This window comes from Neodiprion lecontei, chromosome 5 (assembly GCF_021901455.1).
Source record: "Neodiprion lecontei isolate iyNeoLeco1 chromosome 5, iyNeoLeco1.1, whole genome shotgun sequence".
Classification (NCBI taxonomy): domain Eukaryota; kingdom Metazoa; phylum Arthropoda; class Insecta; order Hymenoptera; family Diprionidae; genus Neodiprion; species Neodiprion lecontei.
The window spans coordinates 10,388,132-10,408,540 of NC_060264.1; the positions used below are offsets into that span (position 1 = coordinate 10,388,132).

At 36.6% G+C, this 20,409-nt stretch overlaps 3 protein-coding genes across 13 annotated transcripts; all 3 read left to right on the forward strand.

Annotated features, from left to right (window-relative positions):
- Positions 1 to 2,696: 2,696 nt before the first annotated feature.
- Positions 2,697 to 4,188, forward strand: LOC107226183 (THAP domain-containing protein 1). The gene is made up of 5 exons (XM_046741549.1): positions 2,697 to 2,758; positions 2,856 to 2,937; positions 3,154 to 3,396; positions 3,464 to 3,639; positions 3,843 to 4,188. Exons 2-5 carry the CDS (start codon positions 2,876 to 2,878, stop codon positions 3,938 to 3,940), a joined length of 579 nt encoding a protein of 192 aa, XP_046597505.1. The 5' UTR covers positions 2,697 to 2,758; positions 2,856 to 2,875; the 3' UTR covers positions 3,941 to 4,188.
- Positions 4,189 to 4,982: 794 nt separating this feature from the next.
- Positions 4,983 to 10,940, forward strand: LOC107221506. 7 transcript variants are annotated; one of them, XM_046741538.1, is made up of 3 exons: positions 4,983 to 8,166; positions 8,868 to 9,000; positions 9,464 to 10,940. In XM_046741538.1, the coding sequence occupies exon 1, from the start codon at positions 5,462 to 5,464 to the stop codon at positions 7,286 to 7,288; it is 1,827 nt and encodes a 608-aa protein (XP_046597494.1). In that variant the 5' UTR covers positions 4,983 to 5,461; the 3' UTR covers positions 7,289 to 8,166; positions 8,868 to 9,000; positions 9,464 to 10,940. The 7 variants fall into 7 exon arrangements, with proteins under 7 accessions (XP_046597494.1, XP_046597491.1, XP_046597493.1 ...); XM_046741535.1 differs by lacking the exon at positions 8,868 to 9,000 and having other exon boundaries at positions 9,464 to 9,803; positions 9,927 to 10,940; XM_046741537.1 differs by lacking the exon at positions 8,868 to 9,000 and having other exon boundaries at positions 9,464 to 9,803; positions 9,930 to 10,940.
- A 3,734-nt stretch (positions 10,941 to 14,674) lies between these two features.
- LOC107221508 (guanine nucleotide-binding protein subunit alpha homolog) lies at positions 14,675 to 20,383 on the forward strand. Of its 5 annotated transcripts, none has more exons than XM_046741547.1 (5): positions 14,675 to 14,872; positions 16,046 to 16,573; positions 16,803 to 16,853; positions 17,039 to 17,256; positions 17,520 to 20,383. In XM_046741547.1, the coding sequence occupies exons 2-5, from the start codon at positions 16,091 to 16,093 to the stop codon at positions 17,875 to 17,877; spliced, it is 1,110 nt and encodes a 369-aa protein (XP_046597503.1). In that variant the 5' UTR covers positions 14,675 to 14,872; positions 16,046 to 16,090; the 3' UTR covers positions 17,878 to 20,383. The 5 variants fall into 5 exon arrangements, with proteins under 5 accessions (XP_046597503.1, XP_046597500.1, XP_015515998.1 ...); XM_046741544.1 differs by lacking the exon at positions 14,675 to 14,872 and adding an exon at positions 15,151 to 15,294; XM_015660512.2 differs by lacking the exon at positions 14,675 to 14,872 and adding an exon at positions 15,160 to 15,433 and having other exon boundaries at positions 17,520 to 20,382.
- Positions 20,384 to 20,409: the final 26 nt, after the last annotated feature.

Consider the following 20,409-nt stretch of genomic DNA (forward strand, 5'->3'; position numbering starts at 1 on the left):
TTGGTGAAAGGTTTTAGCGGAATAACTGACTTTAATATTTTGATACTTTGACTAACTTGGTTTATTTTATAAGTTTGATATTTAGAAGTCACAAACGCAGAGTTACACAGTGTAAGATCTTAAACTTAGTAAAAATGGAGTTGAAGCTCGCTGAACTTTTGGGCAGAGTAACGTTGTATGAAAGTTTTAATGCAAAAGGCTAAAGGATTTTACCGCGAGACTGTACCGGAACTAGATGACGAATCTGGAGGTAGAAACACAAGAGGACGATCGAGTGATCGGTCGCCGTTTTTATAGGGGTCGATCGCTGCGCAGAACGATCCCCCTCTCTAGTTTTTTGGTCGCCTTTGCGCACCTCCCCTCTTTTCTAGGAATTCTAATTAGGGCACGACATCTTCGCCGCATGCACGCCTGTGATCTTAGTTCTTTAGCTATTACTATATTGTAGGTTTTTACGTATGGTATATCGCTGCCTGCGGTGGTGTAGGTGCGTGGACTTGGTTCCGTAGTTCTCCGAACTGCGTGAGCTTTTCGTTGTGTCGCCAGCCCCCTTTGTGGCGCCAGCCCCCTTTGTGGCGCCAGCCCCCTTTCTGGCGCCCCTCAGCCACTTAACTACCTGTCTGCCTCTTAATGTTTTTGCTATCCTGCTCGTTACAAAGCCCATATTTCATTTTGGTTACCTGTCGTTTGTTAGTTTTATAGTTATATCTATATAGAATTGTATATGTATTATAGTCTACTACTGTCGTTGTTAGTTTTATAGTTGTATCTATATAGAATTGCATATGTATTAAAGTCGACTACTGTCGTTGTTAACCTGGAGTACAATAGCAATTGTTTATGAACATAGTTTGTTATTTGTTTAACATTATTAGAATCACGCTGCTGCGAATATCTTTAGTTGTTTGTGTTATAACTATCTTAACAGATTTAGAGTACTTAGTAATTTGATGATTCATAGCTTTAGAGCAGGTTTACATGTGTGCTTTTGTATATGATTCCCTTCTGTAGTTGTTAATTCTTATATTGATATAAATCGGCTTGGAAGCTTCTAGAACGTTTTCGTTTCGTCGGTAAGTTTCCTAATGTATTCTCTAGGTAAGGCTCTGTATGGCTCCACATTGGAGATCTGCATTGCCTTCAAAACGTTGCGCGTGTTGCCTACAATACGGCGTTGCGGAAGAAGGTATAGTTCATGCTGGGTAATTAGCATTCACGGTTTGATGGTTTTGCAGTCTCTGGTTTTATGGGTTATTGCAGCAGTGCTATCTTTACATTATATTGGTTATGCATTTATCTATGGTTTTACAGTCTTCAATACTCCAGGCTATATAGTAAAGCGTATGTTGCTTATAGTATAGCTCTCAGCTCCGAATGCCTAAATGGCATTGTTGAGTGCTATATAATAATTGGGTATAATTGTGTTAGTTAATTATAGTGTTAATATGATAGTGATATATAATAACGCATAATAGTATTATAGTTCTCTGTAGTACGAAGATCTCGTAACATGGTTTTTAAGCCTCGGCTAGTGAATTTCATAGTTATTTCCATCTAGGGATATTCCAAATAGTTAGACAGTGTTTTAATTTCTTATGGTTACAAGATTCTCGTACTTCGAGTTTGGTTAGTTGATAAAAGTAACATGCAGTAATAATAATCGATAAAACATACGGACGTTCCGGTCGGACGTTACAGTGTAAGCATTTCTGGTCTATTCCTTTGTCCGGATTGGTCGCTTACAATAGAAATTTGCACATTGTGTCACACTGTGCTCTAAATGGAAAGCACCCGGTGTGCTTCTGATTCCTGACCTGTCACAATGATTAACCTCAAAATATAGACGTGCTTCTATTTATTTCGTGAACGTCAGGACACTAAGGGCGCAACTCGTTAATGCTTAACCTTAAAAAATTGAGCAAGATTGGTCAAAAATGCGGTAATGTAAGTTTGATATTTTTTGGGCGAACGCGTATAGAACATTTTTGCCCACGTTATAGTGAGAAAAACTGGAACACGCGTGTCTTGACCTGTCTAATCTAGGGACCTTGTGTGTGCCAGCATAACTGTCTAGTGTAAAAAATTAGCCGTCAATTCATTGTCTCCAAGTGTACATCCACGTGTGGAGTTTCGAGTGCGGTGCGATCACTGGTTGCGATATTCGCTCCGTACACTGAAAACGTTGAATACGCAACGAGAGTGCTTATATTCCAGACGGTGCTCAATACTGCGAATCGGGCCCTGGACTAAATTCTCACATTTTGTAGTGATTTTTAGTATAATGAAACCAACCTTCTTTTGGATTTCAACTTTATTTACTAACACCCCCCGCACATAGCTTCTTTTCTTCGCCGATGCCGCCACGACTCTTTTTTTCCCCCACGAGCCTGCCGGTTCGGGCCTACCCCAGGTGTATTCCGAAATATAGTTGCAGTACTGCAAGTACTGGCAACCGCGTTCCGAAATCGCGCGACAGCTTACTGCCGTCGATGCTGCCACCAGTTAGTGACGTCATGAATTTACTGACTTAAGTCGACTCGTGGCGCTGTTTCTGGTGTATTCCCTTGCCCAGATTGGCCGGTTACACCAGAAATAGCAACACAAGTCGATTTGAGTCAGTAAATGGAAAGCACCCACTACGGTCTAGGACGTGAGGCAGTTGCAGTACCTGAAAGATGGCCGCGTCCTCGGTGTAGCGCACTGATATATATATACACTGGATTGGATTTAAGCGTGGTGCCGTCACGCCAATTGAACGGTAGCCATTTTGTACAGATTCTTGTCACTTCAGATATATATAAATATATACGTGATATATGTATGTGTATATAATCGATTGTGTTGGAAAATTACAGTAACAATTATTGAGGTAACAATGAGTACCTGCGTTTTTTGCAAAACAAAGCAATCAAAATATTGTGGGCGATCATTTCACAAGTGAGTATACAACGCTGAAGCGTTCTGCAAATGATAACTTGCAGAGGTTATGTCAGCATACGAAGTATTTACTAATTATATTTAACGAGTATTATAACGTACGAATCGTGTCAGTAAAAATTCACAATATCTGAATTATGAACCGATCTTATTATAATTGAAATTGAAAACTCGGGTATTATTGACTCAGGGATTAAATTATAATTCGATATGTAGATTTCCCGTGAAAGATGTGTTGCGCCTTCAGCAGTGGTTAAAAGAAATGAAGAGGAAGGACTGGAAGCCAAACCGAAATAGCACATTGTGTTCGGCTCATTTTACAAATGACTGCTTTGATAGGACAGGATTCCTAATTACATTGAAAAAGAACAGTGTACCAACTATATTTGACAACCCAAAATCAGAGTGTTCATCTTGTCACCGATTAAGGGAATATGGACGTGGCTATTCATTCTTCAAGTAAGTACCGTTACTCAATGCAACATAACGTGTGAATTAATAAATTTAAACTTTGCTTGTTATGTAGGTTCCCATTGGATGAACCTGATATTATGAAGCAGTGGATCGCAAATATAAACATTGGTCCGTGGTCTCCATCAAGTGATAGCTTTCTGTGTTCCGACCACTTTGAACTCTCTTGCTTTCAGAAGAAAAGTAAAAATTATATAACTTTACGAAAAGGCAGTATCCCAACGTTATTTGGTAAGATCTGAAACTATTAATCCCTTTTAGGTCAGAGAAAACTCAGTGTGCATAAAGACACGTTGATGTGATGCACTATTGCGTCAATGTCGTCGAAGCGGTTAATTACCTACAGATTATAAAGTGCTCTGTTACAGAAAAATCGTGTGTGACACATTTCTGTGTATTTCCATTGTCGTTATTTATTAGTAACTTATCTGTAGGTGAAAACTTGCAGCAGACCGAATTTCAGGATGAATCCGATCGGCCCACCACAGTGAATGTAACCAAATTACATGAGCACCTACACATTTGTACCTGATTTGCATGCTCAGATATGTACATCTTTTTTATTTTCTTTTGATTGTGCTTGTAACTTTTTCTTCATGTGAATGGATTGTGGATTGATACTACTAATTATATTGTTGTGGTTTATCGCACGCAACTCTATAAAAATTCCTTAACGTTTGCAAGGAATGTTTTATTCTCCATATTTTTGAATAAAGTTTTTACTCACCCAATTCGATATAGTTTAATTCAAAACTTTTTTTACATGTCTTAAGCTCCACTTTGATGAACAATGGATGGTAAATGGATTCCCTAACGGTTGAATTAGTGTTATACAAATTTTTGAATAATCCGTATGAAATTCAGCCCACCATAGGATAAAGGATAATGGACGGAAACTTCTTAGAATTGAGGACTTCTTTTGAACATAAAGAAAAATCACGCTTAAATACAAGTTTTTCGTCATATTATTTAATGATCTTTTACATCATATAATTGTAAATAATAATATACCTTCGAAAAAATGATTTGTTCTTCATTTAATGTATCAAACATTATTTTACTCGTCAAAAACTTTTTTGTGTGATGAATATATCGTTAGATTTAAATAGCATATTTTACGCAGTTCAAATCTAGCGCGCATTCTGTGACAACTTTCTGTACAAGATGGCGGAAATTCAAGTGTTCAATTGGACACACGAGCTTACACGTAGAGTATACGGTAATATCCAATCCAGTGTATATATATATCAGTGGTGTAGCGTCCCGATTCTACTGCGACTGGCAACTCGTAGTAAAAACGGAACGCAGTTCGCAGTTGACTGCGTGACGTCACGGTCGGCAATACTGGAAGTATATTTCGGAATACACCCGAAGGAACTTCGCTGTTGCTATCTCTTTTTAATCAGTTCTTCAACTCGATACATACATCGACTGCGCAGTTCATCCCTATGGGCATGATCAGTAATGGGCATACGATACGCCCCACTCACCCCACTCCAACCGTTTTAGGTTTAACTTCTCTCTCATTCTCTCTCGCTCGGCGTGTGTAATGGGAGCTTTCCAGCAAGGAGACACAGTGTGACACTGTGTTACACGGTCGAACACTGTGCCTTGGTGCTTGTTGGAACGGTTTGAGGTTCTTAATTCAGTCACTAGAGTCCGCTCATGCATCATACGAAAAATCTAGGATCATTGAGCGCTCCAGGAAAAAAAAAACATTTGTGAAACGCATGTAGATTATCATTACATTTAATAAATAAATATAAACAATACCATGCGTCGAACATAAAATCTCTAACTAAAAAATTGGCAGCAATGAATCCGACACAGTGTCCAACCATGCTCCGCAGCTGTGTTCGACTGTGTCGTTCTGTGTCGTTGTCGAAAGCACCATGTTCGACACAGTGCCGCTCTGTGTCGCTCTGTGTCGTTGCTGGAAAGCTCCCATAGTATTGCGCGAATATCTGACCGTTAACGTAGCTGAAAACGCCTCAGATCAGTATCGGAACGTACCCCTATTCAGATTGATTTAATAATATAGATTCACGGGAAAATGGGTAAAAGTGGTCACAAAGGGCATGGTAGATACTGGTTATCCGTGAAACCACCGAGTCGAAAACGCAAATTCCGCGAACGCAGAAATAGATTGAAGGCACATGCAGTAGCACTATCAACGGTACGCCAAGACAATGTGCATCTTGTGAATAAGCAGGTCGCAAATGAGTGTAACATATCAGGTACGGCGCCTCAAAGTTCCGAGTCTGCCGATTTAAAATTTGAATTAGATTTATATGATCAAAATATCATGGATAATCAATTGAAGGATGTTGTCGCTAGAGAAACAGTCGTGAATCGCATAGATGACGCCTACATGGTAGTCATGGAAGAAGAACCTCAGGAACAGGCGACTCATCAACGTGAGAAAACTTCAAGGAAATATACGCACGGTGCTGAAATGCAACAGGGAACGGATGAAACTGGAGACATTCGATCAAGACTACACGACAATAATATATGGCAGGTAGATAACAGTTGTGATGGGAGTTTCACAGATTTTATAGTTAAACCGGCACATGTAGACGAAGCTGATATCCAAAATCCAGGTACTCGATACACTATTGATTTAAAATACATGCTCTCTGAGTTGCACAGGGAATTTGACTATCATAATTCAATTTACAATTGCAACTTTGATTCTCTACACTATGTATTGACAAAGCATGTAGGTCTGACGACAAAGTTTCTTTTTGAATGTAAAATGTGTTCGACACGAGCATACATTTCAGCGGAGCCCGTCGAAGCAAAAAACCTTTCGATTAGTGAGAGTATAGTGGCTACAACAAATTCTACCGGGATAGAATATTCTCAACTAATAGAGATTCTTAATTCGACAAATGTTCAATTCATGACCGAATGGCAGACTCAGGATACGGAAGTTTCAAATTTCGAAAAAGCAGCTGAAGCAGAAATGAAAGTAGCTGGCAAGGAAGAAAAAAGGCTCGCAATTCTGCGTGGTGATATGACGAATGGAGTGCCGTACATCCCAGTTGTAGCAAATGGAACTTGGATAAAAAGGCCACATAGATCTGGAAAACATGATTCGCTGTCTGGTCTTAGTGTTATTGTCGGCTTCCATACTCAAAAAGTTCTATTTGCAGCAGTTCGAAACAAGTACTGCACAGCTTGTAATGTGGCTGAAAGAAAGAACGAGATTCCCAAAGAACACCAATGCTTCAAAAATGAAGAGAGTAATCAGAGCTCTTCCAATATAGAAAGCAGTGCAATCGCTGAAGGATTTATACGAAGTTTGGAAATGCACGGACTAGTATATTCTGCACTGATAGTGGATGGCGACAGCAGCGTCTACAAAAAAATTCTGGAGTGCAACCCATATGATGACTATTACGTGAAGAAAATCGAGTGCACGACCCATCTGTTACAAAATCTTACCACCAAGATCAAAGAAATTGCTAAAACTAAATTGAAATCCGATTCAAAAACAAAAATGAAGGAATCGTCAGAAGCTACGAAAGCTATCGGAGAATGGCGAAAAGTTATCCAAGGTAGTACACTAAGAATTTGCACGGCTGTGGTAAAGGCAAGCCAGTACCACATGACCCAAGATATCTCGTTGTCTGACAAAGTAGAACGTCTGAGAAAAGATATGGTCAATATTCCAAATCATGTGTTTGGTGAACACACGCGATGCGCTGGATTAGGATACTTCTGTGATGGTATTCCGAAAGAAGGCGAAAAAAATAATGTGCCAGTTTTGACTGAAATAGGATTGTTCGATAGGATTTTTGAAGCGATTACACACCTGAATTGGCATGCCGAGAGTTTGCTATACAACGTCACCAGAAGCACTATGCAAAGCTAGAATGCTATCGTCAGCTAGTTTATTACAGAAAAGTGTATTAATTTAGGAAGAAGATATTCTCACAACGCTCAATGCACTGTACAATTCAACTCACAGAAATCGTACTAAAATTTGAAAAAACTGAACCATCTTGTTTCATTTCCTGCAGCTAAAGCTCAAATGAAAAAATGTAAAACAGCTGGAAGAGAAAGACATGAGAAAAAAAGAACCCAAACAGAAGTACATGTCAGCAGAGTCCTGTGGGCTAAGGTTTCGTTCGGGCCAAGACTATGGTCGAAATTCTAAGCCGCCCCTCGTCTTTCTGTTGCAGATTTCAAAGTGCAAATTAGGTTGCATTATAAAAAACTAACAGACCAGCAGGCAGAGCAAGACTTCATCAAAGTTTTGACAAGAGGCTAAATTAACAGTGGCAAATGAAAATCTTTGAGGAGAAAACTACTCATAGCATCGAATTTTGTAAAGGTGTGTCGCATGAAACCGACTACACTTTCCACGAACATAGTGAGTATTGTGTATCTGCAAGAAAGACTTTTTCCTGCTCTGCAGTATGCGAAACAGAGCGAGGTAAAAGTACAACAACAATTTGAAGAAACTTAAGAAGTTGCAGTCATCCCTTGCGTCCTCTTCATTGATTCGGAAAATGCATATTTGGGTGTGTCATCAGATGGCTTGCTGAACGATGATGGCATTGTTGAGATCAAATGCTCCTTCAGTTCCAAAGATGTTACTCCGGACTAGGTCATCGAACAAAAACATGGAACTGGTCACAGAATTTTTGACAAGAAAAATTCTGACAGGATAAATGAGACTCGTTCTTACATTTGCCAGATCCAAGATACAAAGTCAACATTGTGCTGTCCACTCGTCAACTCCGAAAGGTAAGATGGCTGTTAAAGTTCACAGAAACAGCCAATTTTGGCATAGCAAAATGTTACCTGACTAGTAAAATTTTATGAGTCTTGCATGCTCCCAGAATTGATAGATGGTAGATATCTTAAAAATACGGAACTTAGAAAACTTCAGTATATAACACCGGCACACAAAAAAAAAAAAGTGGTCTGTACGTTTGACCAGACCCATCTAGAATTACGTATTTTGATGCGCTGAATAAGTAAGAGATGCTAGCCCCCCTTTTCAAAATTTTCAAATTTCGAGAGTTGCTCTGGTTTGCTCCGATGTTGCTCTACATTGCTCCAGAAATGTATTTCGGCAAACCCAAAATTGAACAAATAAACATAAAAAAACTATTTTTCACACCAGCCCCCCGTTTTTGAAAAAGTGATTTTTTCGCGATTGCTCTAAGTTGCTCTAGTGGTTCCGAACATTGCTCCAGAACCACAATGCCGTCAAATGAATAGTGCTCAAACGAAAACCAAAAGTCGACGGGGAGCTTAGCCCCCAATTTTTTTACATAAAAATTTCTAAAAATGATTTTGGATAGGTGAAAACTTGCTCTGCATTGCTCCAAAGCCGTAGGATTCTGAATCGGAAATTCGTCCCGGAAATGAGGGAAAAACCTTTTATACTGGAAAATTTGTTTTTGAGAAAAATAATCTTGCGATCCGGGAATCCTTCCCAGGTCCACGAAAGCCTACCCGGGGACCAGAGTTGTGAATTACACATAACACTGCCTGATGTGAAATGGATGAGTGCTACATTAAAAATACAAAACGCAATGTGTAATGGATGAATGCTCGATTACAAATAAAAAAGTAATGTTTAATGAATGCGTTATTCATTACAAATAAATAAAGTAATGCATAATGCATAATGGACGTGTGATCCAGTACAAATTTAAAAAAGTAATTTATAATCTATGAGTGATCCATTACAAGTTACAAATGAGAAAAAAGTAATTTGTAATTATGCCTGCCTACAGCAGGTAGGAAATGGATGTAGTAAATTTTTTTAGTATAACACCATTGCAGAAATTGATATCGAAAATATTACAGTATCAGCATTTATAAAAATGCACTAGCCTGGAATTTTTTAATTAACCCACTTATGATATAAATTGATATAGCGTATAAAACTAAAAAAGCTCAGATTACAATTTATTTGCATATATTACATGTAATGAGTAAAAAATGTTATGCGCTATGTAACATTATACTATAGCATGTAATAGCCGTGATTTCTCGGACGTCTAATGAAGATTTGTTTTCAATTTTCCAGCTGAGGTACCTTGATTTTCGAAAGGCTGCTGTGCTAGGTATAGACAGAACATGATTAAGATCTGCAAAAGGCACAAAATGAATCCAGCAAAATGCATAAAATTGTACGAAGTGAATACAGCAGCAACTTTGAGGCAGTCCAGAATGTGTACAGTGAGTTGAGATTCGTGATCAAGAGGTTTTAACGATAAAGCATTCGTCGGGGAAGGCCAAGAAAGAAAAAAAATGCCTGGTTTGCATTTACCGTGTTGGTCCGAATATAAGTCGACGCCCAATTTTTCACCTCTGATTCCGGATTGTTTTTGGATTCAAATATAAGTCGAACTTCAGAAGCAAATTAGGTACATATTATCACAGATGGATATTTATTTATAATATTGCAGTTTTAAAAAAATATATTTCATACATTTAACTTGGAGCAAACAAAGTTGGACAACTAAATAATTCAGGTATATTTTAATCAGCAGAGTCTCCATCAGTGCCCTCCCCAGCTATTGACTCTTCGGTAGAGCTCTCCTCAGTTGTTGACTCTTCGTTTTCTGGGATGGGATCATCTTCATTTTCTCATAGCACGTCATCTTCCATTCCATCTATTTCGTTGCTTATGCAACATTTTTTGAAGCCTGCGACGTTCGTTTGACTTTTAATGGATTGCCAGGTGGTTTTGATCCATTGTAACAAAAGAGGAACGAATGGTTTCTTTATTTTTCCACTTCAGCATCCAATTGGTATAACAACTCCTCAAGTTGTCTTTGAACGACTTGTTCACCACTATGTCCAGGACTTGCAACTGAGAGGTCATGCCTCTTCATCTACTTCGGGAAATATCCCTACTTTTTAGTCCTTTGAAAGCTTTGGCGTGTGGAACAAGCATTCTTTAGCTTCGGTTTCATTTTTCGCCAATTACGTACATTTTTTTCTAAGATCCTGAATTTTTCCGCGGCCATACAATTATTAGTATTTTCCGCTTCCCGGACTACCATCAATTGAAAATTGGCGTCAAAAGACTTTCGAATCCCTTTATTAACTTGATATTTGCGCATCCGTAAATTCCACTGTATCTGCACTTACGATATCCATTTCTAATTATTCAATGATTTTTACGTCTTCTAATTTGCAATAATTGTTTTCACCTAACCGATGCCAAGCCGAAAAAATTGAAGTTCAAATCTTCGATATCTCGCAAATAACACACGCGGCCGCAGCGTAAAATTTTATTGGTCGAATTTTACGATCAAACGGTCGATAAGGTAACTTAGCCAATCGGTAATATAGATTCCTGTAAAAAAATTTAAAATGCGTATATATGTCAAGGACGATTATGGCGGGTGATCTCAGCGACATAAAACCTCGACTTACATTCGAAACAATATGGTAACTATGATAGGGCAACGATCGTAAAATTTATTTCTAATCATGTCATGAAAAAGACGGTGATATCTATAAGAAATGTAGTGGAATAAAAAAATTGACAATTACCCTATTTCTGTTCTACTTCCAAATATTAATCGATCTATTAGCTAATCCTATTCTTTTTACAGACCATCGTAAGACTGCGTTTTTATGTCGAATGGTAACATATCTCTATGTGAGTAAATGTTACTATGAATGATCAACAAGTTTGTGTTGACTCATTCTTTTATACTAATCCTGCTGGTAGATATGAAGTAGTTTTCTGTTCCGGAATATACCACAGAAGTAAAAGCACAAAACAAGATCGGTATTTTCTACTAAAGTACTGATGTTCTGCACATGTTCTCGTGAAAACAAAGTTTCAGAAATTTGGGACCCCACGGGCACCATAATGATTTGGCATATGTGTACGCTCCTGGTGGAGGAAGTTTCTATGCTGACCACCAGTCAACTCTGCTGTCGATTAACAAACAATGACGGCCACTGTGATTGACTCCGTAGGTTGATTCTCGTGGAATCAATATTTCATCTAAACAAAACTAATAAAAATAAAATCAGATTTACGCCGGGCTTGGAGCATTCAAACACACCAGTTTTGATCTGATGGCCAATGTTTTTATACGAGATAGTCATCACGTATTATGGTGCTGTCCCATGTAGGGTGGAATCGTTGGAATGTAGAATGACGGAACGGAATGCAGACGAAATCTAGCGAATTTCCGAGTCCGTTCTAAGTCTTGAGAAACCCTGGGGACCTATTCTTGAACTCGTGATAATTCTCACATGCGATAATTATCGCGCAGACCAAATCGCAGACGACTCGAATTAGGTAATCTCCAATACCACGCAGTCGCATACGTCTTGTTACATGCGATAATTTCCGAGTTTTGCAACAGCAAGCAAGACAAGCATTGCTGAGTTTACAAGAGAAATTCAGAAAGAATCATATCGACGAGTGTTCTTCGGTTCTTCCAAATATTGCATCGAGAAGAAACGTGAAGTGTCCCAAGCATCGTAAGCATCATAAGCATCATCCAGAAAGCATTTAAAAAAATCAAGTTTTAATAAATTAATGTTTGGAAAATGTTAGCTATTGTAAAGAAAAAATGCAGACACATAACCGAAGAACAAAAAACCTTACTTATTGAAAATCGTCTGAAAGTAAGAATAAACATTGCTGGAATTAATTCAAGAACTAGTGCAATACCTCGGGCAATATCTATATATCTACTTCATTATTGTGTAATCTGTGTGTATTTCCGGGTCCATGATAAATTTTTTCTGGAGAAATACATAATTATTGAATGGTACGTTTTTTGATCTTCACGAAATAGTAAATACATTGTACAATAGAAGATAATTCAAATTATCGAAATTTATCGCATGCGATTTGCAGTATCGTTCGGTCTTATCGAGTCGTTAGATAGATTCTGACACGTTTGATATCTAGGAATTTTATGGCCCACAATGTTGGATGAGCACTGCATGGAGACTAGAGTCAGGTCCACGAAACCCCGAGATTTAATAGTGCACGGTTTTATCACCAGCGTCGCTCCGGACGTTCTGATCCTAGAAATATAGTAGTACAGTGATCAAAATTACAATAATTATAATAAACGTAAATATGTGCGGCATCATCGGTCCAGAGTGACGACAGCGCCGCTGTAGCGGAACCCTCATTTCTCATGATTTCGTGGACGCATCTTCAATACAGAGATTGGACTCCTGTACTCTAGTCTCCATGGAGCACTGTTTGCACCACCGGCCGCGCGCTCAGAGCCCAAGTAGAAAATAAAAAGGAATGCGGCGGGCTGCTGGCAATGCAAATAGTGCTCATCAAACACCGTGGCCGTTGACCACGGTGTAAAAATAAGAGGTGGTCCTACTTCTCTATACTCCCTGTGTTGAGCTCTGTGATTATTATGTCTTAGTACGGCGGATATCCGCCAGGGACTTTATGCGTCGGTGAGGATGAGGTAAACAATAATGGTGGCGATCTACTAGACGGTATTCACGAAAGTTTGAAGCAGGGAGACTAGACTGGGTGCTTTCCATTTGCTGACTCAAATCGACTTGTGTCGCTATTTCTGGTGTAACCGGCCAATCTGGGCAAAGAAATACACCAGAAATAGCGACACAAGTCGACTTGAGTCAGTAAATGGAAAGCACCCAGTAAAGGAGTGGACACGGCATAGGAGAATAACGTGGCCATGACCTCGCTAACGCAGTCTATGATGTTTACGTACCTGCATGCAGCTCTCTCACTCGCACTCTCAGTGAGAAGGAAGAGGACACGGCTATACTGCAGACAGCGCATGCGCGAGCATGTAGCTATTCCGTTCTGCGGACTTGGTCTTTTTCATGCAGTATAATGAGCCAACTTTTGAACTCAGCCTTGGCTGAGTTCGGTCACCTTAGTATTACTTCGTGGTTTTCTGACACAGCACGAGACTAAATGATTTTATTCGTACATTCCGTTAGATTTGACCAATGAAATCTCTTTGTGTCGAATTATGTCCACGGACGTAGGTTGTGTTAGAAAGTTGGTGTAAAAGGAAAGCGGCCGAGGTTATGGACGGTCGTTTTTTAAACACACTTGAACACATTTTTGGTGGCTAGATTATGAATGACAAAACCAACTTTAAAATGAGAGCCTTCCGTTTCAGTTGATATTTTTGATTTGGCTGAAACTTGGCTAACTTTTTGAATTCTGTGAAAAAGGATGTTCGATTTTTTCTTAAATTGAATGTTTCTGAACGTACCTTTTGGAATTTCAATGATAAAATAATGAAAGCCTGTTTACTCAAGTTTTTTAATATGAAAATTGAATTTATTTAATTTAAACTTGAATGGATTGATTTTTTTAAAAATATTTTCAAAAATACTACCTCTTATGGAACATATTTTAAGCCTGGTCTTCACGTAGGGAGATGATTCCTTTTATTTCTTTTGATTTCAAGCATTGATGAAACCTATTCTTTTTATTTCAAATTTTAAGTATTACTTTTGAATGTCTTAAACAATGTCTCATTGAACACGCAGTAGTAAAAAATTGCAAATCGAATTAATCCAAAATTGTGAAAACGTCAAATAAGTATTTTGAACGAGCTTTTTATTTATTATCCTTTTTCCTTTTGTGTCATCGTTCGAATATGCTTCATAAATGACTTTCACTTGAGCTTGGAATTACTCTCAATGTAAAAGATCCATCTTTGTTCGAATTCACACAATGAAATTTTTGAGTTCCTGTTATTGTTTCAGCCTTTGAATAGTAAATATTAAGATTATTGGCAACTTTATCATAATCTTTAATTGTTGAGAACTTCACTTTATGATACTTCTGATTGCCTTGGTTTGCAGTTTTTTACTAATAATATATTTAATAAGACATTGTTTAATGCATTGAAAGTAATATTGGAAGTTTAAATGAAAAATGGAACTCATCAATTTTAAAAATTAAAAAACGAAGTATCGTTTTCTCATGATGCCACCAGGCCTCAAATTTTGTGGAGTAATCAGTAATATTTTCGAAAATTAAAGACAAACAATTCATTGACACAATCAACTTTAAAAATGATTGTAATCTTAAAGTAAAGAAACTCCAGTAAGAATGCTTTTGATGATTTTCTGCGTCGCATCTTCATAAAAGTACGTTCAGCAACACACAATATGAAAAAAAAGTTCAAATTGATGTATTTTTCAAAAAATTGAAAAAATCCAGGAACTTTTTTTCACTAAATACAACAAGGTACGTTTGAGCCAAATCAAATATTTCAACTTTATTAGTAGGTTGACTTGGCATACAATGCCTCATAAAGGCGTCCAGTAGGCTGGGTGGATCCAGGGTAATTCTATTGTTCTGCACTTATCGACGCATTTTATGGGATTCCAATGTTAAATCGGCTCAGTCGGCACACCAAGAATATAGCGATCCCCTCCATCCCCCGTCATGCAGTTCCGCTTACCGTGCCTTTACCTGGGGAGCAAAGTCCATAAGGTTAGCAATATTTACACATCTTTAGTTGTGCTTTTTGCAACATCGTGCTTTACGAGCAATCTTATGGCTAACCATGATCGTTGTACGGCAATAAAGCATCATGATAACTGTCTGCTAGCTGTCCTAAACACCATAATCGAAAAAATCCTATAAGGAGCGTCGGCAAGTTTATCCTGTGAGCTTATCCATGGATCCGTGGATTTATTTGTTGCTGTTACAGTTCTATAAGAACAGTTACTCAATGACTCTACCCACTAGCGCTAAGGTACCGCGGCGTTGATGTATGAAGGTATTATAAAAGCTGTGACAGGTCCTACAGACTGCGTCCGATTGTGGACTAGTGCCATAGGTATTTTTGATGTAATGTAGTGCTTGTGCCAGGCAGCGATGCTATGGTAGGGCGACATTTTCCTATTCCAAAAGTAATTCATTTATCATTAAATAAAGTTGACAAAAATTATATAGTCATGACGCTTCGTTAAGCCGTATTATGTTCACGAAGCGATCCTGTAAATGCAGAGCTGCTAGACACCGGATGATAATGGAGTGTGACGTGTGACGGTATTTTATTCTCAATGAAATCTAATCATTCTTTAACTATTTAAACTGACAATTATTTATATAATTGCAAAACAACGAACTCATATGAGTTTCAATGTACCATAACTGACAAACTTCACCAGCCGATCTGCCATTTGAAAAATTGAAACTGCATTCTTTTGTTTCTGTCTAGTTAAACATACCTTCTATATTCGACCTACATGAATCGTATCCCAAGATTTGGTCAACTTTCGCACAATAATTAGTTATTATTAATCCCATCCTACTGGTAACAACATTTTTTTGGACTGTATACGGCTTTCTTCTTTTCCTTTTACCTAATCTATTGCCTTTGTCAGTAAGAGTAGATCGTAGTTTTGGTAACATGTGTAAAACTATTACTACAATAACTCTTCACCTGATGTGTGAAGTAAAAATTGAGGAAATGGATAAAGATGATAAAAATTCATGTACACATTCATGCCTTACGGAAGCTAAAAAGTAACTTATTTTAAACTGTTTCAAGTTTGATAAACCATTGTTTCTTTACTTAATATTGAAGAGAGAAAGTACCGATCTTCTGATCACTAAATTGATTTCTTTTATTTACATACTTGTGATCTTTCCAAATAGGTCGCAGATGCGTTGAGGAGTGTATGAAAATTGATTGACCCCAAAATGGCAGCGATGTTAACATGGCTATGTACCTGTTGCTTGCGATTCAAGTTCAGCCAGGAGGAAATAGAGCAGCGATTCAAGAGTCAGGAAATAGATCAAGAGTTGGAAAAAGAACGTCAGGAGAAAAGACGTGAAGTAAAATTACTGCTACTTGGGGCTGGGGAAAGTGGAAAATCTACGTTTCTTAAGCAAATGAGAATAATTCATGGAGTTAAGTTCGAGCCGGAACTTATCAAGGAATATCAACATGTTATCTATCAGAATATCATCAAAGGAATGAAAGTGCTCGTTGATGCTCGTGACAAGCTTAACATTCCTTGGGAAAATCCTAAGAATTATGATATTGGTTATCAGTTGCTTAAGTTTGAAAATACTACAATCTTAGACACTAGATTATTTCTACACTACGTTCCATCCCTGCAAAGTCTCTGGAATGATGCTTCAATTAAGCAAGCCTTCGATCGAAGACGAGAATTCCAGCTGGTAAAACTTTGTTCTACAATTAAAGATGATTTTCTTTATATGCTAAATTTTAACCGCAAGTGTAAAGTTATGCCCATTGTAAACAAACAATCATCTTCTGTTATCATATACTTCTACAGAAATTACAAATTTCAAATTGAATTTGATTACTGTATGAAGCATCACTGAAATATGCGCACTGTATAGTAGTAATATTATTAATGTATCAATTCTTCTTAAATGCTTCCAGAGTGACTCTGTGCAATATTTTCTTGACGACTTGGAAAGGATTGCTCGTGTGGTAAGCATGCATCATAATAAATTTAATTAAGGTACTCTCAAGTTTCAAGGTGAAATATTATTCGTAGACCAGATTTCTCGTTCGGTATTTACAAAGAAATCTTGTGGCGATTGGGCTTCGTAAACTGAAATATTGATATGTTTTCCGTATTTTTATTTTATTTACCTGCTTATTTTTATTTACAGGATTATATACCGACACAACAAGATATTCTGCACTGTCGAAAAGCTACAAAGGGTATTTCTGAGTGTGTTATAACAATAAAGAATAAAGCGTTCCTGTTCGTTGATGTCGGTGGACAGCGATCACAGCGACAAAAATGGTTCCAGTGTTTCGATTGTGTCACATCAATCCTATTCCTTGTATCTTCCTCTGAGTTTGACCAAGTATTACTGGAAGATAGGTAAGTTTTCAACAGAAAGAGCCAATCATGATCATAACTATCTGTTTTACACGTTAAGCCAGGATTGATACAGAAGTTCGACGATTCTGAATTAGAATTTTACAGAGATTTCAAAAATGCGACAGTCATTAGAATTCAGTGCAGTCTTACAGGATTACAAATATTAATTATTGGTTGTTTGACTCGGTGTGTAAAAGATTTTTTTAAATTTAGTTACACAAATAGAAATAAACTGATGGAACGTATAAAACAATTCTTTCCAGGCGAACAAACAGATTGGAAGAATCAAAGAATATTTTTGATACGATTGTGAACAATATCCTATTTGAAAAAATATCAATAATTTTGTTTTTGAACAAAACGGATTTACTTGCAAAAAAAGTGCGATCAACCGACACGGACGTGCGTTGGTACTTCCCGGAATTTATTGGAGATTCACATTCCATGAAGGATGTACAGAAATTCATCTTGAATATGTTCATATCGGTCAGGAGAGAACATAAAGCATCGTTATTCCATCATTTCACCACAGCTGTAGACACTGAAAATATAAAAGTTGTTTTTAACGCTGTCAAAGACACAATACTGATTCGAAACTTGCAGTCGCTTATGCTACAGTAAGCTTCTTTGGAGTTTTGAAATCTCACTGTGATTAGTTCGAACCAGATCTGAAACCTTTGACGACTGGTGGCTATCAAAATAGGTAAACAAAATGTGGAAAAGATAAGGCACTATATGAAAGTTTGGAGTTTATTAGTTGAGCATTGTAACGAATTGGTAAAATTTTCATAAACTCTACACTAATATTAATCAAATTAATTGACTACAACATAGATACTATTTAGTTGTGATATTTCCGTTCTCCGGGAAACAGTTGATTTTGCAATTTCACGTTCTATTTCAGAAATCAACAAAACTTTGTAACACTCTTTACAATTTTGTATTTTTATAAAATTTTTCGAAATTCTCAACTTTGAAGTGGCACTTTGATTTGTATTTTACATTTACATTATGTGGAAATATGATAGTAGCTTCTTACGCATGCGTTAAGTTTGGCTTTGTTGAGTTATTTTTACAACACTCTTTGTTAAATAACGAATATTTTTTATGGGATAGTACACACCGGGCCTTTCTGCAATATTTTCAAAATCTGTGCTGCAAAATAACAAGTTTTAAAGGTCCCAGACGCTACTTTTGTCAACTATTATATTTATCTTTTACTATCATAGGAAAAACAAGAACAATTGCGTATACATGTCGCATCATCTATCGCTATCATCTCCTAGTGCTAAACGAGAAACTGCCTGATACAGCTGATACTGATATAATAACCAAAATGAAAAATTTATATAAACATATACACGTATTATAAGATATTCTTCCATCCCATTTTGATACACATATTGATCAATGGTCTTTGTAAAAAGTCTAAGCTACATACAACATAGCGTGTATATAGTAATATTTATCGTTATCAAATAATTTCAGTCGCAACGCATTCACATAAGTATATTTATATAGGAAATATTAAATTACAATTGTAACTTAGAGTTTTGTATATTGTACAGATGTTTAAAAGAATTCCCTTTAGGTCACTGTTATTATTATTAATATTATTATTATTATTGATATTATTATTATTATTATTATTACTACTACTATGGTATACGTAAAAAAAAGTGCTGATCAAATAGCTGATTTTCGTGAAGAAGTAGGTAATTTATTTTTAGGTAAGATTAGAGATTTCAATGACTAAGAAGCAAGCTAAGGAACAATGAAACCAAATATTAGGTCCATGCCATAAAAACCAAATGAAACTAACCAGTTTGTGTTCAAATTGCTATGATCGTAATTTGTTGTTGATAATCCCGATTATACTAATTAATTTATTCATTTGCATTCAACCTTTTTTCGTTTCGTTTTCCAAAACTTCACTTTTAAATTTTGCCATAATATAGTATTTCGAATATAATCAAGAATAAATTGATTTTTCTTCAAAATCCCATCATCAAACTGTGCGAATTTTACAGTGCAAACCAGTGCTTCTATTTTTTTAATCAATGTTTTATTTATTCTTTTACTATTTCTATTACAGGGCGTGTTTTTTCATCACTGTCACAGGGTGTTTGAAAATACCAGCCTTCTATTGGACATTATTCGAACATTTGTATGCCATATTTTTTACTTGCAAATTTATTCAACGATCCAGTTGCTAAATGAATTTGTTACATTGAAAGCTTTTTTGCAAATCAGGTATAAAAGCTCAATACTAATAAGCTTTCGAGAAAAATTCTTTACAGATTACCGAAATTCCATTATAATTCGAAAATCTTGACTGTACAAGAAGAAAAAAAAATTTCCTCATTATTGTCGATTATCTCTATTGGCTGGTATCCGAAAGGTAGTCATTTTCCACATGATTTCTAATAGTAACTCATATGATTCAACTTGAAATTGTTATTAATCGACACAACTGATCAACAATAAAGTTTATCATCATTTTCGTGACGTGTATCATGATCGCATGGGTATTACTTTGTGTGGTAATGTGTGATCAAAAATTATTAGGTTCTACATTCCTATGGAGCCGATGTGGCCCGGTTTCAACGAAGTTGAGTGTTGTATTTCTTAATGTTTTGACTATTGTATATAAAGTTTTACATGACAAGCGTGATATTATACATGACTTATGTGACTGGCATTATCGACTATTTTCGCGCGTTGCACACGACATGGTAACGGATAAAGAAATTTGTATTAAAATATTTTGAAACACTACATACGTATATACGTACAATATATATATATAATTATTTAATATTCAGCAAATTTGTGCTAGGCTAATCAACCTATTTATATACATTATTTATATATATATTCTATATATATATATATACACACACACACACAAACATATGTATAACTTATACGTATACAATGATATGTGTATAGTTAGAAGTGTACCATGTAAACAAAGTACGCATTTAGAAACTTTTATACGAGTATAGAATAAGGATATCTAACAAACCTTACGTCTACACAAATCAGGATCATAAGAATTGTATATTGTTGTATTGTATATAAGTAAATAAACTGTTGTATAATATAAGCTATATTTGCAACAAAGAAGTATAAATGTTTTGCGAAACGTGT